The sequence below is a fragment of the Carassius carassius genome, chromosome 45 (genome assembly GCF_963082965.1).
Source record: "Carassius carassius chromosome 45, fCarCar2.1, whole genome shotgun sequence".
Lineage (NCBI taxonomy): Eukaryota > Metazoa > Chordata > Actinopteri > Cypriniformes > Cyprinidae > Carassius > Carassius carassius.
Window position 1 is genome coordinate 14,301,713 of NC_081799.1, and position 19,321 is coordinate 14,321,033.

The 19,321-nt window shown below is 36.2% G+C and overlaps 3 protein-coding genes across 4 annotated transcripts; all 3 read left to right on the forward strand.

The window, feature by feature from the left end:
* The first annotated feature begins 431 nt into the window (after positions 1-431).
* LOC132127673 (solute carrier family 35 member F4-like) lies at positions 432-5,624 on the forward strand. Its single transcript, XM_059539656.1, has 7 exons — positions 432-504; positions 632-944; positions 2,682-2,898; positions 3,036-3,161; positions 3,507-3,699; positions 3,828-3,917; positions 5,283-5,624. The coding sequence occupies exons 1-7, from the start codon at positions 432-434 to the stop codon at positions 5,528-5,530; spliced, it is 1,260 nt and encodes a 419-aa protein (XP_059395639.1). The 3' UTR covers positions 5,531-5,624.
* A 2,107-nt stretch (positions 5,625-7,731) lies between these two features.
* On the forward strand, positions 7,732-11,392 carry LOC132127422 (protein ZNRD2-like). 2 transcript variants are annotated; one of them, XM_059539275.1, is made up of 4 exons: positions 7,732-7,861; positions 8,229-8,380; positions 10,595-10,679; positions 10,762-11,392. In XM_059539275.1, exons 1-4 carry the CDS (start codon positions 7,846-7,848, stop codon positions 11,211-11,213), a joined length of 705 nt encoding a protein of 234 aa, XP_059395258.1. In that variant the 5' UTR covers positions 7,732-7,845; the 3' UTR covers positions 11,214-11,392. The 2 variants fall into 2 exon arrangements, with proteins under 2 accessions (XP_059395258.1, XP_059395257.1); XM_059539274.1 differs by lacking the exon at positions 7,732-7,861 and having other exon boundaries at positions 8,099-8,380.
* A 2,469-nt stretch (positions 11,393-13,861) lies between these two features.
* fam89b (family with sequence similarity 89 member B) lies at positions 13,862-16,034 on the forward strand. The gene is made up of 2 exons (XM_059538681.1): positions 13,862-14,641; positions 15,312-16,034. The coding sequence occupies exons 1-2, from the start codon at positions 14,387-14,389 to the stop codon at positions 15,579-15,581; spliced, it is 525 nt and encodes a 174-aa protein (XP_059394664.1). The 5' UTR covers positions 13,862-14,386; the 3' UTR covers positions 15,582-16,034.
* Positions 16,035-19,321: the final 3,287 nt, after the last annotated feature.

Below are 19,321 nucleotides of genomic sequence, written 5' to 3' on the forward strand. Positions count from 1 at the left end.
AGATATTACTGCCTGATTAACCCTTTGTAACCCTTAATATTATTATGATTTTAAAAAATAAAAAGTTAATTTAGACCTTTAAGAGTTTCAGAGAGGATCAGTAAATGTATTATAATTATTATGCTGAACTATCAATGCAAAACTTCCCTTTACTTGTTTAAATCTAGCTTTAATTAATTGTTTTCTATGTATTTTGTACTCACAACTTAAAAACAACTAACATCAGCACTAATTGTGATTTAACATCATTTAGCAAGAGAGACTAAGCTGTTAAACCTGAGATTTTTAATCACAGGTGGATCTGCAGTAATCTGCACTTAACATGTGTGTTTACTTAAAGCATATTACTGGTATTAGAGTCCGAGCTCATTCAGAGACTCAAAACCTTGACCCAAGGGTTAGGTTTTTTTTTAAAGAGAGCACAACGAGCAATGAACAAATTTTCGGCCAAGATATCTCCTTCCTCTGGACCCCAACCTGTCACACTTCATCTGCCCAAACCAGGTAACATTTTTCAGCTTTTTCATATAGTCTGTTGGTGCTTTCTTTTTAGTATGGAAATCTGCTATTGCAGAAGTAGGAAGAAAAGGCATTTGTAATTCTTTGAATGTATTGTCTTTGTTCTTCTTAGCAAGTGAGAAGGATCCTCAGGAGCAGACTTTAGTTCAGGATGAATCTGATGCAAAAAGACCATCTAAACGCTGTTGCACTCGCTGTCCATTCCGAGCCATACAGAGGGTGATATGTGGGCTCATTTTAGGGGCTTGTGTGGCTGTTTCCTGGGCCTGGGGTACCAATTGTGCTAAAGAGACTCTGATAAGACATCCCGCCCCATTCTTCATCGTTTGGTTTTGTAGCAACTGGAACATTCTCTTCTTTCCACTCTATTATCTGTGTCATCTTCTCATGGAGAAACAGAAGCAGTTGCCATCCACGGAGTTCAGGTTAGAAGAAAACATTTTTAAATGAATGTATTTTATATACACTCATTAAAAAAAAGGTTCTTTATTGGATGGTTCCATTAATATTTTTTACTATACACTGAAACTTTACACTGGGTATTGTACTGTTAAAACACCATTTTGTAAATTTTATTTTTAAGCAAGCATATCTTAATGACTTGCTCATGTTAGGATGCATGTATTGCAGTCCAACCCCCACATCTTTCATGCATTATTAATTTTATAGAGTGCAGAAGCAATTAAAGCAAGTTAAGTCTAAATAATCATTATTGTATATAAATCTTATTTTAATTTAAGCTGTTTAGTGCAAGCTGCTTTCAGTTTCTAATCCTCTCAGTTTCTACAGCTAAACAAATGACAGCTTTTCATTAATGAATGAATGCCTGGCTAGCAGCCCATTATCAGTGCAATGTCATCACTGACACTGGCTGCAAAACCTTCAGCAATATCAGCAGAGGTAGGCTGCAGCTTTATTATAAATTGTAGTGTGCATGCACAGAATCCTGACTAAGCTGTATTTTACACTTGGGGTTTAGAGTTTTCTATTTATAAAGTAGCCAACTAAAACTGCATGCATTCATCTTTACCAGTTAAAGATCCACAGATATCGGTTTATGTTGCAGAATGATCACATGCAACAAAATAAAAAAGTGTGTGTACACAACCACCAATAATGATACAAATCCACCCAAAAATTTTCTTTGCCTACTAAAATCTTTACCCCTTTCTTAAATTGAGCTGATCTCAGATGCCTGTCTGTGTGAGGACCCTCCCACGATAGTTTGATTGACAGTAGAGTTTCAGCACAGACTGGACTGGTGTCTTACCTGAAGGGAATGTGCCCCTGATCTACCTAAATGTATTTATCTTCTCACATATCATTCGTAATCCAGTTTCTACCTACAGAAGAATTGAGTATAAGGTTTATTAATGAATCTATGCAAAATGCCTTTCCTAATAATGTGCTAATTAGCTAGTTTCTTGATGTATGTGGCTGAAGTAAACATTCTCTCTGAGAGCGACTCGGAATAGAGGGGCAGAGTCAGTAGAGATCATTAACATTTAAGGGAAAATGCTAAAAAATGGTTTGCTATGAAAAGAGTTGTTTTTGACAGGGAAAAAATTGTTTTTAAACTACCATTGAGAATTTTTTGGCAAACTAAGATACTATAGACTTTTCATTAAGACCCTAAAGAATCATATTAACTTGTGGAAAATGGGCACCCGATGACTCCTTTAAATTATCTCATATGTGAACGGGGGCAATTTGTCACAACCCTATGTATATACAGTACATATATGTTGTCACAAAAGTTTAATGTGTCAAATAAAAATTTTTCTTCATTGATCTGTTAGCATATATTTCTGATTGTTATAGACAAATATATGATAATTTTACATCAATAATGCAAATAATAGAAACAGATAAATATGTATATCTATATAACATTGACTGTACATATTTTAGATTCATGCACATTGGACATTCAAGAAATAATATAAAGTTTAGGATACATTTACCCTTTTGTGAAAACATGTCCCAATAGAGAGACATTGTTTTGACAAATAAATATTTTAAGTAATACATTTTAAAACATAAGAACTTTATTCTTTTAAAACATATTTGACAACTTGCACTTGCTTTTCAATTAGGTTTTACAAACCCTCTGATAGAGAGAAGACATATTTGTGTTATTTTGATCCTCTTCTGAATTGCAGAAAGTGCAGTCTGTTCCTGGGTGAAGAGTTGACTGTAAGGATTGTTCTGAAAGGAGCCGCTCCATTCTCTGTGCTATGGAGTTTATCTGGTTATCTGTACTTGTTGGCGCTTTGCCGCATCTCCAAAGTGGATGTAAGTGCTGTCCTCTGCTGCAACCAGGCTTTTGTTTTCCTCCTTTCATGGATTGGACTCAAGGACCGCTTCATGGGTGTCAGGGTGAGCAATCAAATAGGATAGCTAGTGTTGTTTGAGTGGTTTTATTATTGCTTGTTTCATCACCAGCTTTGAAGTAACCTTAAAAAAAAAAAAAAATTTGTTTCATATTGTTTCGTATATGTCTACTCTGTATTTAGATAGTGGCTGCCATCCTGTCCATAACTGGCATTGTTATGTTGGCCTATGGGGATGGTTTCCATAGTGATTCAATCACAGGAGTGGCACTGGGAGTTGGTTCAGCTTCAGCTTCTGCTTTATTCAAGGTCAGCACTCGTGGTGAGGATGTAAATTCATCCCAGTGACTCTTTTGAAACAGTTCACTCCAAAGATTCATTCAGCATCGTATAATGATTCATTCAATGACCTTGTCAAGTTGTACAATTACTATAACTGTTTAACTGATTCGCCATCAATTCTCGGTGTCTACAAATATAAGTGTGTCCAAACCTCCAGAAAGAGTGTATGAGGTTAAGGGATTCCTTTAAACTTGTATGTGTGTAAATAACTAATAATTAAATATATATATATATATATATATATATATATATTTTTTTTTTTTTTTTTTTTTCTGCAGTTTTATGGTAATAATTGATGTTTGCTTGTCTCAGGTGTTTTTCAGGAAGCATGCAGGAAGTGTCCAACCAGGTGCTGCCAGTGTATTGCTGTCTTGTGTGGGTCTGTGTAGTTTTGTCCTCCACTCCTGGGTTTGTGTATTGCTTTATTTCACACATGTGGAATACTGGCCTCCCTCTCAGCATATCCCTTGGGATAAACTCTGTGTCATGGCTACTCTACTGCTTGGTAATTTATGCTTTTGTTTTCCACTACACATTATGTTATAATGATTGTACAATGTTAAAAATTACTTTTGCCATATATAAAAAATATAGGCAATTTTATAAATTTTTCATTTCCTGTTTTCTCCTAAGTTTTCAATTTGCTGGTAAATCTGGGAGAAATATTCACGTACCCCAGATTAATTTCACTGGGAATTCTCTTGACCATCCCAGCGAGTGCAGGTATGTATTTGATTATAAATAAGCTGTCAAATAAACTTGAAGCTTCACAGTCATATGCAATAGAGCGCAGCAGTGATTATGTATTTTTGTAGGTCAAAAACCAAAGACTTTATAAAAACATTGACGTAGTGTCCATGGCGTCACCCATAGTTTTCTGAAGAGTGTTTTTGAAGCTCGAAGGAAGCGGAGGAGGCCATCTCATCAAAAATGCTAGTTGCTGAAGCCACGCCCACCCAGCTCGACGGCAGTCATCAGCAGCAGCAATCCACCTGTCACTCAAGTGACCACGTCCTTAATTATTTTAAAGCTTTAAGGCTTAATATAATTTAAACAGATGAGTTATAAAAAAAAAAATCACTGAAAACATAAATGAGCTTCATAACTGTGACTCTGCTCCCCTTTCGGGCTTGATCTGATGGTAAAACTGACGGCATTATTAACTGTCTTTACATTTATTTTGAAAGATGAACTTCACACATTAACACAACTTTTATGATTCATGAAACCTAAATAATGGGCGAAAGTAAAAAGCTAAATGTAATCTATAATGTAGACATGACTTTAACAACTCTTTCAGTCTTTATTTAAAAACATTTTCTCTGAAAGTTTGTGTTTGAACAGTTTGCAAAAGCCCAAATATAAACATTGGCTACAAAAGTGGACTAGTGAGTAGATGAGTTTTCCTTTTTGGTGTGATGATATTCAATGTCCTTAACAACCTTTGGAGTCCTATTTAAACACTTAGTAACCACCTTTTACAAGATAATTAAAGCTCTGATTGGGGTATTTAAACTCTCAAAATCTGTCAACCACAAACATGAAAGGCTTTTTTACCAACGCAAGATAACGCAAATCACAATATAAATAGAAAAATAGCCAACAGGCAAATATCACGTATGATTATGCTTAATAAATTGAGAGAAGTAGAAACACATACAATTAATTATGCTGCCCTTTCTGAACTGAACCAGCACTGAACTGACTTGAGCTAAATATTGACACTATTGACTTGCTTTAGAGCAGAATCTGAACCGTCTCCATGGCTGACTTTCCATAATTCATTCTGATATTTTCCTGAAATAAAGGTGACTTAACTGACTTTACTTGAAAAATCCTAAGGAGCTATAACTAAGATATTTTATGTTGTAAAATGAAACGAGAAAAAAAATAAAAAGTAAAAAAATAAAAACCATTCATTCAAAAAACCCACTGGCTTCAGGAAGTGGAAAAATATTTCCGGTTTTGGCCTGCAACAATATGTCATCCCTGCAGCACTCTGGATGTGATTAAGCGTAGATGTGTAGTATTTAATTTTTGCACTTTGAGAATTGCCAAGTCTATCGTTCTCTTTTTGTCACTCACAAGCTGTAGATGCCTTTGTGACTGAAACTCTGCAAATGAGCCATGTGCGAGCAGCGGCAGCCGGCATCATCTCAGCAGGGTATCTCATGCTGCAGCTTCCAGAAAACTGGGACGACAGCACTTTGCACTGGCTCAGCACACTGTGGCGTGGAAACTGGCGAGAGGACAGTGTAGTTGGAGAAGAGACTGTAATGGACACTGCTGGAATTGCAAGAGCAAAACCCAAACCAGCTGTAATGACACTCAGCTGAGCAGACTAGATTTTGATTTAAGTGTTGGTGTGATAACATCATAAAATCTTTTGTGTCTGTGTAAATGTAATTACTCACATTGTAGTTCAGTTTTCATGTTGTTTGAAATTCAAAACATCTTTATTACTGAACCATCAGATTCGATGATGATGATGAAGATAATAATAAAATGAATGGCAACATTCTTCCAATTTTAAAAAAACAAACAAAAACTCAGTTTAATGCATATGTAACTGATACATATATGTTTTAATTTGTAAAAATTATATACTTTTTTGTAAAAACAAAAAATATCAAATTTTCAATATGGTCATATTAGTGTTATTTTAGTATCATAATTTCAATTGGTTTTTGTTTTCATATGTTCCATTGTCATTTTAAATTTAGTTAAAAATTGTTGTGTAATTTTGTTGTGATTTTTTTATAAATATATCATTATATGTAATTAGATTTTCATTCATTTTTATTTTAGTTTTACTTTAGTTATAGTAGTACATCAAGTTAAAATGTTGTAAAGTAAGTAAATTATTATTAATTATAATAAAAACCTTTATTGGATTCCATGGTTTTCTTTATCAGGGCATAATAAAAAAAAATCATCTGGTCTTTGGCAGGTCTTAAAATTTGGGAAATAAATCCTCAGATGAACAACATCACATGACATATTGCACCATGTCAATACTTATTTAACAAGAAATAAAGGCAAGATGTAAAAGCAATGTGTGAGGACACCCAATGATTCAGTTGCCTGTTTAGCAGCAATGATTTGAAGTAATCATTTTCTGTATGAATTTATCAGTCTCTAACATTGTTCTGCAGGAATGTTTGTCCACTCATCTGTACAACGTTTTTCCAGTTTATTGATGTTTGTAGGCATGTGTTTATGCACAGGTCTCACCACAGAATTTCAGTCAGGATGAGCTCTGGACTTTTGTCTTGGCTGTTGCAACGCCTTGATTCTTTTCTTTTCAGCCCCTTCTGATGTAGATTTGCTGGTGTGCTTAGGATCATTGTCCTGTGGCATGACCCAGTTTTTGACAAGCTTTAGCTGTCAGATCAGATGGTATTTGACTCTGGAATACTTTTTAATACAGAGGAGTTCACAGTTAACTCAATAATGACTGTGAGGTGCCCAGGGCCTTTGGCTACAAAACAAGCCCAAAATCATAAGCCCTCCTCTAACATTCTTGACTTTTGGTCTTTGTGCTGATATGTTCTTTAATGGTGCTGTGCATTATGGCCAAACATATCCAAACAAACATAAAAGACATTTTTGTAGAAGTCCTATGGTTTCTATGTAGCACACTGCAGTTCAAAAGTGGGATCAGTGAGATTTCTTATTTTTTTAATGTAGTCTCATGCTCATCAAGGCTGTATTTATTTGATCAAAAATACAGAAATGTAATATTTTGAGATATTATTACAATTCTAATATTGGTTTTCTGTTTTGATATACTTTAAAATATTATTTATTTCTGTGACTAAAGCTGAATTTTCAGCATTCATTACTCCAGTCTTCAGTGTCACTGATCCTTCAGAAATCATTCTAATGTGCTGATTTATTATCAGTGGAAACAGTTGTGCAGCTTCATTTTTGTTTTTTTGTTTTGTTTTGTTTGGAAACTGATACTTTTTTCTGTATTCTTTTATGAATAAAAAAGTTTAAAAAAGAACAGCATTTATTTAAAATTAAAATCTCTCATCTCATCACTTTTGATCAATTTAACACATCCTTGCTGAATAAAGTATTCATTACTTTCAAAAAAATTTAAGACACATTTTTAATGACTCCAAACTTTTGAATGGTAGTGTATGTAACACAAGATTTACATTTTTAATAAATGCGTGTATATATATATATATATATATATATATATATATATATATATATATATATATATATATATATATATATATATTCATAAAAGAATCCTGAAAAAAAAGTATCACAGGTTCCAAGAAACATAAAGCGTCATGACTGCTTCCAACATTGATAATAAATCAGCATATTAGAATGATTTCTGAAGGATCAATGACACTGAAGACTGGAGTAATGATGCATCACAGGAATAAAATGATATTTTGAAGTATATTAAAATATAAACAGTTGCAGTAATATTTCACAAAATAACAGTTTTTTTTCTTTATTTTTGATCAAATAAATAAAGACTTTGTGAGCACAAGAAACTTCGCTAGCAGGTCCTACATTCAGTTCGCTAGATGGCGCCAGTCCGTTTTCACAGCACCTTGTGCATTTCACCGTTGAAGTTTCGAGCAGGAAACGTTATCTGTGTTGTGAGGCAGCTGAGGAAAGTATGGCCCTTAATGCAGGTAAATTGTGAATAAACTTCGTATTCTGCTCCCGAGTTTCCTATTTTCATCTTTCATTAATCTTACTTTACTTCATTTACTTCCGTCGTGCTAAAGTAGTGCACCTGCAGCCGCGCTAAAATAACCTCTTCAAGGCTAACGTTAGCAGCTTAACGTTAGCGCTTCGGTGTCTGTCTGTCTGTAAGGCCGTGTGGCTTTATTTCATTCATAATATCTAACTCTTCGCAATCTCTTTAGAATAACTGACTATTAGTGACAACCTAAGGTCGTATAACTGTCTGAAAGCTCCATGTATACAGATGCTAGCTGGTTGTTTGTGATCAGTGAGTCAGACACATGAGGAATCTGTGTGCTCTGCTGAATCTAGATGATGAGGACTTTGAGTGGGAGCCTCCCTCCGAGGCCGAGATGAAGGTGATCCAGGCTCGCCGGGAGCGGCAGGACAAGATCAGCAAGCTGATGGGAGACTATCTGCTGAAGGGCTACAAGATGCTGGGGGACTGCTGTGAGCTGTGTGGGGTGAGAGAGAAACACGTGTTACATTCATTCATCCGTGACTTCAGAAAAGGAGTGTTTAATTAGTCAGACTCAGAGTAACGTTCCCTGCAAGAGCATTTCAGTATATTGTAATATCTATATATATATATATATATATATATATAGATAGATAGATAGATATAGATATATATATATATAGATCCTTACAGTGCCTTTAAAAACAGAGTCAGGAAGATTTAAAAAAAAAAAAAAAAAAATTTTTTTTTAAGAAAATAGTTTTATTTTGAAAGGATCCATTAAGCTGACCAAACACGACATAGTATAGTGTTTTTATATAAATGAGCTTTCTATTCATCAAAGAATCCTGACGAAGTCACAATTTCCACAAAATTATATGGATAGTTGACCCAAAAATGTCACCCTCATGTCGTTCCAAACCCGTAAGACCTCCATTTATCTTTGGAACACAGTTTAAGATATTTTAGATTTAGTCCGAGCGCTCAGTCCTTCTATTGAAGCTGTGTGTACGGTACACTGTCCATGTCCAGAAAGGTAAGAAAAACATCATCAAAGTAGTCCATGTGACATCAGAGGGTCAGTTAGAATTTTTAATTTTAAAGTTAAAATGAACCAATATCCCGGAGTAATTCATGTACTCAAACTAGGGCTGTCAAAATTGCTCAAAAATGACGTTCGAATATTCCCTCTAAAAAATACACGAATATTCGAACTATTCGAACATCTGGTTGCGCATGTTGTCAATGACGCGCATTACGTCAATAACAGGCAAAAATAATACAAAGAGACATAACTACTTGTATAGATAGTCTATTTAAGTTTAAACATATATGACAACGTATTACCTACACAAAAACAAGGAAATCAACTAATGGCCAAGAATGCAGATGTCACGCTCTCTCACCCTCACGTTCTCTGCGCATAATGGTTTAAATGAACAAACACATTTTTGTGCAAGCAATTTAAGGTCGCGACTGTTGTCCCAAATATAGCAGGCTTCATTCAGTGATTGAAACAAATATTGTTAATATTAATTGAAGTTTTACAGCATATAGAACTGACATTGAATGCTCCGAGCGAGCTGTGCTGTGGTAAACATGGAACTTTTCCTTGACATGAAACGATAAATAATCAAACCTCGGATCCATCGTTTGACAGAACTCCCCGAAGCGTGCCCCATCCGCGATACTGATCGGTCTCATGTCCTTACAAATGAACGAAATTATTTTATCCGTTATGGCCTCTTGTCGTGTTGCAGACAAAGAGCTTGCGGCGGGCGATGCAAAGTAATGTTAAGTGTCAAGACGTGACTGTTTAGCTGGAGTTCCACACATTATGCCATGCTCATTTGGGTGCACATTTTTGAGATGTGACCTCATGTTGCTAGTTGTCGAATGGTATGCTAACTGCTAACTGTATCTTAAATAGCTTGCATACAACAATCTCGCGGGTCAACAATTTTACCTCATATTCTCTGCTGCGGTCGAGCTGGGCTCTGCACTTGCTGGCATCTTCCATGAAGACGCGTCAACTTTCAGCAGTGATGCTGTGCCAGACAGTGTGACTCCTGTGAGGCTGTGACCTGTCCCTGAACCCTCAGGCACGCTAGCGCGCCCACTCGCAAGGCAGACAACCACGCCTCTACTACCTATTTTTTTTTATTCGAATATTAATTTTCACCTTCGAAATTCGTTTTTTTAAAACTATTCGAATACATATTCGAATTTAGAATATTCGTTGACAGCCCTAACTCAAACAGTACTGACTGAACTGCTGTGAAGAGAGAGATGACACCGAGCCGAGCCAGATAATGACTGATAATGCGAACAGTTTAAAACTATTCAGTTCGATTTGGTTTCAAAAAGATCCGGTTACATCGAATGATTCGTTCGCGAACCGGATATCACAAACTGCTTTGTTTTGAACTATCTTACAACAGACAAGGAAGAGAAGAACAAGCAGCACAAGTGTGCCCCCCCCCCCCAATTCTGGGATTTAAACCTGGAAATAAACAAATTTTTATTTTCAAATAATTAGAAAATGACGTCATATTTTCAATAAAAGTATGCAGATATTGTAATTTCTTATGGGGGGGCAACAAAAAAATGATTTTCGGTTTATGGACCTCACTGGAATTATAATAATAATTAGTTTTTAACTTAGATTTATTATTGATTGAAGCGTGTATGAGGTAAGAAATGCCCTATATATTTGCAGACAATTCTGCTGCAAGATAAACAGAAGAAATATTACTGTGTTGCTTGTCAAGAGCTGGACTCCGATATTGACAAGGACAACCCAGGTATGTTTAAATTCAGCCTTTGAATTATTAATGAATGTACAGTCTTGTGTATCTCTGTTGACTTGTTCGATTTCTCTTTCAGCTTTAAATGCCCAGGCAGCTTTGTCACAGGTACGAGAGCGTCAGCTTGCGACTCAGCCTCTCCCTGAATCTCACGGAGCCTCATCCAGCGAACCCCCTCTCTCCATCACGGGCCAGCCCCGGCCGGAGCACTGCGAGGGGGCCGCGTCTGGACTGAGAGGTCCCCCTCCAGCCATACAGCCCACTGCTCTTTCTGTCCCCACCACCAGCTCCAACTTCCTGCCACCAGCCACCCCTGCTCCCCAGACTGCACCTCCTTTAGGGGCCGTGGGCAACACCCTCCACCACCACCCAGCCTTGTCAAGTGCAGAGGAGGCAGTGCTACATAAACTCAGATGGGCCACACAGGAGCTCCAGCACTCGGGGTCAGTGGAGGCCAGTATCCAGCTCTGCAGTCTGATCCGAGGCTGTGCTGAATCCCTGCGCAGCTTGAAAGAACTGCAACTCTCATAAGACTGAAGCACAGATGGAGTTGTAACAGCACACACACACACATAAGGAAGTACAAACAGCACTAATACATATATACAGTAATATACTCAACAGCGTGCTTCAGTTGTGTTTATGTTTGTTCTAATGCAGCGGAGTATGTGACGGTGTCGTGTGTTGAAATGCATTGCTTGAGCTGCAAAGGCTGGTTTCTTTTTTCTTGATTTGTTTAACTTTTTTTCCGTTGCTTTATGAACTCATGATCGGTTGAAAATCCAAATTTTATGAAAGCACCAACTTAAGTGTTGTGACATTGTTAGATCAATAACAGTGGCAGGGTGAATTGTTTCAAAGCTGCAACAGAATCATTTGGGTGCTATTAGTGTTGTTTTGGTAACAAATAACAGCATTGTAAGTCTGGTCTGGTTAGGGGCCATTCAAACAGAATGCTTTTTGCATTCCACTGCACTGCTTTCCTATTGCTTTTTCAGCGAAGTAAAAAAAGTTCAACTTAAGTATTTCTAGACCTTGCATATTTTTATTACACTGCCCGACGTCTAGGATTTTTTTTGTTCCATTTTACTGTTTTACATGTTTTTCCTTGTTTTTTCAGTGTAATGCTTTTCTCCCACATTCCAATTCCCATATATCACTTTTTTGCATTGAGAAACCTTTGCATTACACGGCAGTGCGTTTCGTGGCATGTTTCTTTACAGGAAAAAAGGTAACTGTGAGTTGATATCTCACAATTCAGTCTTTTTTTTTTTTTCTATAAATTCTATAAATTTTTCTATAAATTTTTTTCTATAAATTTAGACTTTTTCACTTTGAATTTTTCAGTTTGCATCCCAGTGTTTCCCACAGCCTTACACTCTATTTGTTGTGGCACTCCCCCGCCCCCATATATATATATATATATATATATGCAAATTAATTTTCAACCAGCAGGACATGCTTTAAGAGCGGAAGAGGTAGAGGTTTCTCCGGTAACGGCTGCAAAGCAGCGCTGAGCTCACAAACGCTGCCTTATCAAGCATTACATGCAAGATAAAATGAAATTTAACATTTTCTAAATACAGTGATTAAAAAAAATTTGATTTTGAAACGTGCAAAGTTCATGTTTATTCAATTAAGTCAAAACCTTTTGGAAAAACTTTTTTTTGCATTCAGTTTTGATATTGTGACGGCTGCCAATTCCCTTTTTTTCTGCCACAGAATGAATTTTTTTTTTTATTGCTACTTTTTATCTCACAATTCAGACTTTTGCCTTGAAAGTGCAGGTTGATGTCTCACAATTCTGACTTTTCTTCTCAGAATTGAGTATTTACAGGTGCATCTAAAAAATTTGAGTATCATGGTAAAGATCTTAATTTTTTTGTAATTTAAATTAAAAAAAAAAGATAACTTATATTCTAGATTCATTGCACACAAACTGAAATATTTCAAGAGTTTTTTTTAATGTAATTCTGATTGTTACGACTGAATTCCAAATTCAGTATCTCAAAAAATTGGAATATTCCATTTTGAGCTTGATTAGTTCAACACCCTAATCACTAAGACAATCATCAACACCCTCATTGCTGAAAGGGCTGGCTGATCACAGAGTGCTATATCAAAATATATTCAAGAGCTTTACAAGGAGGTGGACTGAAGCTGGAGTCAGCGCATCAAGAGTCACCACACTCATACATCTTCAGGAAAAGGGCTACATCTGTCACATTCCTAGAACTAAGACACTCCTGAACCAGAAAAAAAAAAAAAACACCAGAAGCATTTTACCTGGGGTAAGGAGAAAAAGAAATGGACTGTTGCTCAGTGGTCCGCAGTCCTCTTTTCAGATGAAAGTACATTTATCTTTTTATTTGGTATTCGAAGTCTGGAGGAAGAGTGGAGAGGCACAGAATCCAAGCTGCTTGAAGTTTCTGAAGTCAGTGATGATTTGGGTGCCGTGACGTCTGCTGGTGTTGGTCCATTGTGTTTTATCAAGTCCAAAGTCAATGCAGCCATCTACCAGGAGATTTTGGAGCATTATATGCTTCCATCTGCTGATTTCACTTTGCAGCAAGATTTTAGCACCTGCCCACAGAGCCAAAACCACTTCCCAGTGGTTTGATGACCATGATATTACTGTGCTTGACTGGCCAGCCAACTCGTCTGAGCTGAACCTCACAGAGAATCTATGGGGTATTGTGAAAAGGAAGACAAGTAACATCTGACAAACAATACTGAGGAGATGAAGGCCGCTATCAAAGCAGTGTCCGCAGTGCCACAGCCTCCATGCCACGCCGCACTGAAGCAGTAATTTGTGAAAAAAGTAGCCCCAACCAAGTATTGAGTGCATAATAAAACCTGCTTTGTAGATTTTGAACATTTCTGTTTTGTAAATCTTTTTTTTTATTGTTATTGATCTTTGAGAAAATATTCTATTTTTTTAGATACTGAATTGTTGCTTTTCCTAAGCTGTAAGTCAACCATCAGAATTACAACCAAAAACTATTCAGTTTGTGTGCAATGAATCTAGAATATAAGAAAGTTAGATTTTTTTTTGAGACTCAGAAAACTACACAGAAAGAAAGAAGACGATCAGCTTCATCAGTTTATGCTGCTGTAAATGAGAAACAGCGCCTCGCTGCGGAAGAAACATACTGCTCTGGGCGGAGAGAAGCAGTGGGCGAGGTTTAGCTGTACAAGACAAAAGAAAACGTTAAACGAAAACAAAAGCTGGACTCCTTGGACTCCTGTCCAGTTTTTCCTTATATCTAAGGGTAGGAATTTGTTTTTATCTACCGAATTTGATTTATGCGCTGCTTTCCCACGAAATGTAAATAAGGAAGAGCGTGAAATCAAGTAAGTTACCTCATGAAAGAACAGATTGTCAAAGAGTTTATTAGAGCGAAATTATTTTCTGTTACCTTGTAAACGAGCTACTAGTTACAGTCAGTGTAAACTAGCGGTTAACTTGTATATGAAGGATCGCTCTTCCGGAAATTAGTTTTTGGACGTGACAGTTGCAGTTTAAGGTCATTCGTGCGCGCTCACCTTTCGTATCTTTTTTTTTTTTAAAGAAAGATACTGTATTTCATCTCAGTTGGATATGTTTCATGGTGGTAAAAATAAATGAACAAAATAACGACACTGGGCATAGAAAAGATTAAAACCAGGTTTTAATTTTAAAAGCGAAAACAGTGGAATCGGAAATGAACGGGTTTCAGTCCAGTCCAGCGGATTGTCCGGCTGGAAGCGTCTGCTCTATTGAAGGCTTGCCTCCGTTACCTAAAGGGCTGAGCGGTATCCTGAACTCGAGCGGAGGATCCTGGAGGGACATCGAGAAGGTCTACAGCAAGAGGACGCGCATACAGGCGGACATCAGCAAGTCCAGAGTGAGCGACTGTCCTGACCGCAGTAAACCAGCGAGCCTTGACGCAGCGCTGGCCGTGCTGCGCAAAGAGATGGTGAGTCCGGGACCACGCCTGACTCGGATCTGCGCTCCATTTGTGCAAAATGTGCAACTAGTTATGGATCAATGACGAATACGTGTCAGAAATGATAAAAAGTACATTTAAAATATCTGCCACGGTATACTTTGTATTTGCATTTGTATTCTACATTTTTCAATGTAGCCTAAATATTCTTTATGAATATAATTTTTTAGAGTCACTTCTTCTGGCCTTAAAACACGAAAACGTAATAACATTGATATTATATATATATATATATATATATATATATATATATATATATATATATATTTATTTATATTTAAACAAAATTGTCTACTTAAAATAAAGAAATATTAATACTACAAATATAATCAGCTATACCATAGGCATTTTGACTTGAGCTGAACAAACAAACAAAAATTATAAAATTTAAATGACTTCAACATTAAAATCAGACCTTAAAAACATGTAAAATAGGCCTAATATTTTGTGTCAAAGCATTTCTGTGCTGACATTTAACTGCATTTTGAATAGTTTAATAAATAAAATTAAATATTTTCACTAACTGTTTCATTGGCAGTTTTATTTAAAATAAAACATTCAGTAAAAAAAAATTAAACAGAGGTGATCATTACATTGTATATTTGAAATCCAGCATAGCTCATGTTCTTGTCTTTGGCAGGTTGGACTTCGACAGTTAGACATGTCACTCCTGTGTCAGTTGTGGTCTCTATATGAGTCCATACAGGAATACAAAGGAGCTTTTCAGGACATCTCTTCTTCCCTGTGCGAGAGCTCCTTCAACACCGAAAATGGTTATTCTGAAGATGAAGAGGAGGAAGATGAAGATGAACATGAAAGAGAGAGTGGGGAGACGCTGTTGTCCCTTCCTCAGCCCACTCAAAACTCTCGAGACCAGTGGATCAAAGACTCCTTCCACATCCCCATTTAATTGAAGCATGTGCTCTATCACCTGCAGTGTGGGTCTCGGTATAGATTCTGTAAGCATCTAAATGAAACAAGGCCTTTATTTTTGTAGGATACTATTACAATGGTGATTGTAAGGTTGTTTCAAAGGAACTATGAAAAACTGTCTTTTGTGAAAACTGCTTGTGAAGTCATAAAGACCGGATGAGGATTGACAGGAAGAGGATGTTGTAACCAGAAGCAGTGTGGTCAAGGTTGTTTTTCTACATATGGTAAATACATCAAACAAAAAACATGCCTTACACAGTATTCTCTTTTGTGGACACAATTTCATTATATTATGTAGATTCATCAGATGTATATTGTCACTCATCGCTATATTTTCTCGATCACTTTGCGACACTGTTTATTTTATTATACAATATAATTTTTTCCACCTGTCTTTCATCAGTAAGTTAAACACAATGTAGAATGTGCTTTTCTGTACAAAATAAATAAAAAATATTTAAAATTTTGCTGTCTCAAAGATGTTCAAAATAACTGTCCAGTGCAGATATGATCAAATCAGCCATTAGGTGGCACTCATTTCCTTTCTAAACTTTTTCAACGGACGTTTTGAGTCATGTTGCTTGCTAGGAGTATTGGAGTAAACAAAACAACTGTATCGGGAAACATCTGCCCTCTTAATCATCTTGATACCGTTTAGCGTGAAAGAAGATTGCTAGATTCTTCTCCTTTAATGTTTATCTTTGAGTCATACCAGATACATGCCATCTGATTAAAACATTTATTCTAAATCTGAATGTTTGGACTGAGGCTTGTTCAAATCTTTCTGAACCACTCTCTCATTACTCCACAAGTATAAACAAATGGTTCTAGATATCTTGTGCTTATTAGGTAATACTGCTAGCTTCCTTTGCATTAGGGAGAGGGGGGAGGAAGGAGCTCAGACACAGGCCAGGCATTACTAAAAACTCTTCCCATCACTACTATAATTACCACAAAAGTGACTGCATGGCCCGTCATTACACTGTGCTTTAGGTTTTATCAAGTTTATATACAAGTCTAGAGCAGTTAATATATAGCAACATACTATAGCAATTTAAAGTTTAGTTTAATTCTATTTAATATGCTTTTTACTAAATTCTCTGCTAGCTGATAGGTATTTGCGCTGCTGAAATTATTTTATCAAGTCTGTATGTATATAATAGTTTACTAATTGTTTAACTCAGTGTCTTATACTGTACCATAATCTTTGTTGAAACTCTGACATTTATTATTGAAGTAGAGCAGGTTAGTGAACCACAGTGTCTAAATGCTGCCATTCGGGGAGGTCAGGATCTTCATGCTCACAGCAGCTGCTGTCAGAGTGTGTCCTCCAAAGAAAAGCAGACGGTTATTAAATGTTTCCGTCTGGTGCTCTTGACTAAATGGTCTTCTGTTTGAGTCTATGCAGGTACAGGAAACAAAGCTCTGGGTTCAGAGCTAAGCATTTGTCATTATGCTACGAGCACCACTCATGTGTCAAAACCTTGCCCTTGACTCACTGAAACACTCCCACTGCACTTTCCACATTGCATACTGTTTCTTCAGTGAGACCATCTTTCTTACAATGTGATAAAGTGCACACTTTGGTATGATGGAGTGATTAAGTGGTGAAGGATGTGGCATTCCTCTAGAAAGCTCTCCCATGCCTCTATAAATACAACACAGATGTACAAGATATTGTTGGATACGTGGTATGTCTATTAAAAGTAAACTCAAACTAAAGGTCATGTATCTTTTCAGTCACATATAAATAACACAAAAATATGCATTTTCTGCCCTTTGATAAATATGGCAGAAATTATAATTTCTTTACTGTGTTAAAAGTAAAAAACATTTTTTAAATCCATTTCGATCTTTCTAAAGTTAATTTATTAGGGTTTGGAAGATTTTTACCCTTTTTTGGATCTGAATTACACTACTAAAAAGTCTGGAGTACGTTTCTTTTCTTTTTTTTTTTTGAAAGAAGTCCCTTTGCTCACCAAGGCTGCATTAATTTGATTAAAATACAGTGTAAAGAGTAATATTGTAAAACATTATTACAATTTTAAATAACTTTTGTATTTTTCTATATTTACAAATATTTTTTATTCCTATGATTGCAAAGCTGAGTTTTCAACATCCTCACTCCACTCTTCAGTGTCACATGATCTTTCAGAAATCATTCTAAAATGCTGATTTGCTGCTCAAGAAACATTTGTTATTATTGCTGAAATCATTTGTGCTGCTAACTATTTTTGTAAACTGTGAAAGATTTTTTCAACATTCTTTGATGAACAGAACGTTCATCAGAACAGAAACTTCAGTAACATTATAAATGTCTTTACACTCACTGTTTTTTTTATCAATTTAATGTGTCCTTGCTGAATAAAATGTTTAATTTCTTTCAAATTCCAAACTTTATCAAACTTTTGAACAGCAGGCCTATAGTGTATGTTGTTGTATTACATCATCGTGTATTTCAGTAATAAATGAGGCTCTTGTTTTTTTATGCTTTGTGTACCCTGAGGTGATGTGGCACGTCTTTAATAAGGATGAGGCATTCCTTGATCCACCTATTGAGTAAGCATGTATTACGAGTGAGCTCATGTCTTACCCGCATACAAACTCAGCCTGTGATATCCAGTGAAGGGAGGTGCCTGATTTGGAAACTCATAGTCATAACCGCAAATCACTGTTTCCCAGTCGAGTTAAGTCTGTTTGTAAGTTTTACATGAACAATTTGCACACCTGAAAATAGACTGCAAACTGTATTCAACAAATCCTGAAACAAACCACTGCTTTTCTGAAATGTCCTATGAGGTACAATATATAACATCAAAGGGTGTTTTTATTTCTAAAAAAATTATATTTAATGTATTTGAATATATGTTTTATAATGTTTTTTTTAATATATGATTATAATGGGGTTAGCAGTGAGAGGCAACAGCAGACAGGAAGAGGTTAGAGGAATATGACTAAGGGGTCACCGATTTGGATTCTAGGTCATCAGCTGAGCCAAACGTTTGTACTCCCCCATAACCCACACAAGTGGCACCACTCCATCCATCCTTCCAGCTGCTTCTGTCCATTTATCCCTCGCTCTCAGCCTTCTGAAATAGATCCTGTGTAACTTGAAAAATCCCCTTGCCAATGTCCACTAAAAATACTCGCTGTGATCAAGGACTGGATGGCCCCGCGTTACTGCTCCAGAACATTATGTTGATAAATGCACTGAACACAGGGCCCAAGCTCTGCAGGTACATAATGTTTTTGTTTGAAGCATTTTTCTTGTTGCACAAAACTCTATGGAAGTCCATAGAACCATATGTTTAAAGAAGATTACGTTTATCAGATTGTCATCGTAACCTTAATATGAATATAATTATAAATATAAATATAAGATAAATATATTCATACCTTGGGATTATTTTGTTCTAGAGTCACATTTTACTCATTTTTATTGGGCAAATCCAGCATTTATATTTTACCTACTTTTGCAAACCCAACAAAGAGCGTTATTTCATAATGCCACCTACTGGTCAAAAGTTATTAGCAACTGTTTTGCAAATAATTCCCCAATAATTGAGCTTGTTTTAAGCTGCTTTCCCCAAAATGGAACTTTTTAACTCTATCTGTAATTTTGCAACCAAAATATGTTAATTATTTTTATGCATAATTATACAGTGCATCCTCTTTGACCCTAGCTGACTGGATGTCACCCCTGACCTGTCATGTCAA

What these genes read in the sequence shown, in the direction of transcription:
- LOC132127673 (XM_059539656.1), top strand. Translation starts at nt 432, where the DNA reads ATGAACAAATTTTCGGCCAAGATATCTCCTTCCTCTGGACCCCAACCT. An exon ending in CATGGCTACTCTACTGCTTG is followed by an intron (nt 3,700 to 3,827) that starts GTAATTTATGCT and finishes TTTTCTCCTAAG; the next exon opens with TTTTCAATTTGCTGGTAAAT. An exon ending in GACCATCCCAGCGAGTGCAG is followed by an intron (nt 3,918 to 5,282) that starts GTATGTATTTGA and finishes GTCACTCACAAG; the next exon opens with CTGTAGATGCCTTTGTGACT.
- LOC132127422 (XM_059539274.1), top strand. Translation starts at nt 8,198, where the DNA reads ATGAGGAATCTGTGTGCTCTGCTGAATCTAGATGATGAGGACTTTGAG. An exon ending in ACTGCTGTGAGCTGTGTGGG is followed by an intron (nt 8,381 to 10,594) that starts GTGAGAGAGAAA and finishes ATATATTTGCAG; the next exon opens with ACAATTCTGCTGCAAGATAA. An exon ending in TATTGACAAGGACAACCCAG is followed by an intron (nt 10,680 to 10,761) that starts GTATGTTTAAAT and finishes TTTCTCTTTCAG; the next exon opens with CTTTAAATGCCCAGGCAGCT.
- fam89b (XM_059538681.1), top strand. Translation starts at nt 14,387, where the DNA reads ATGAACGGGTTTCAGTCCAGTCCAGCGGATTGTCCGGCTGGAAGCGTC. An exon ending in CCGTGCTGCGCAAAGAGATG is followed by an intron (nt 14,642 to 15,311) that starts GTGAGTCCGGGA and finishes TGTCTTTGGCAG; the next exon opens with GTTGGACTTCGACAGTTAGA.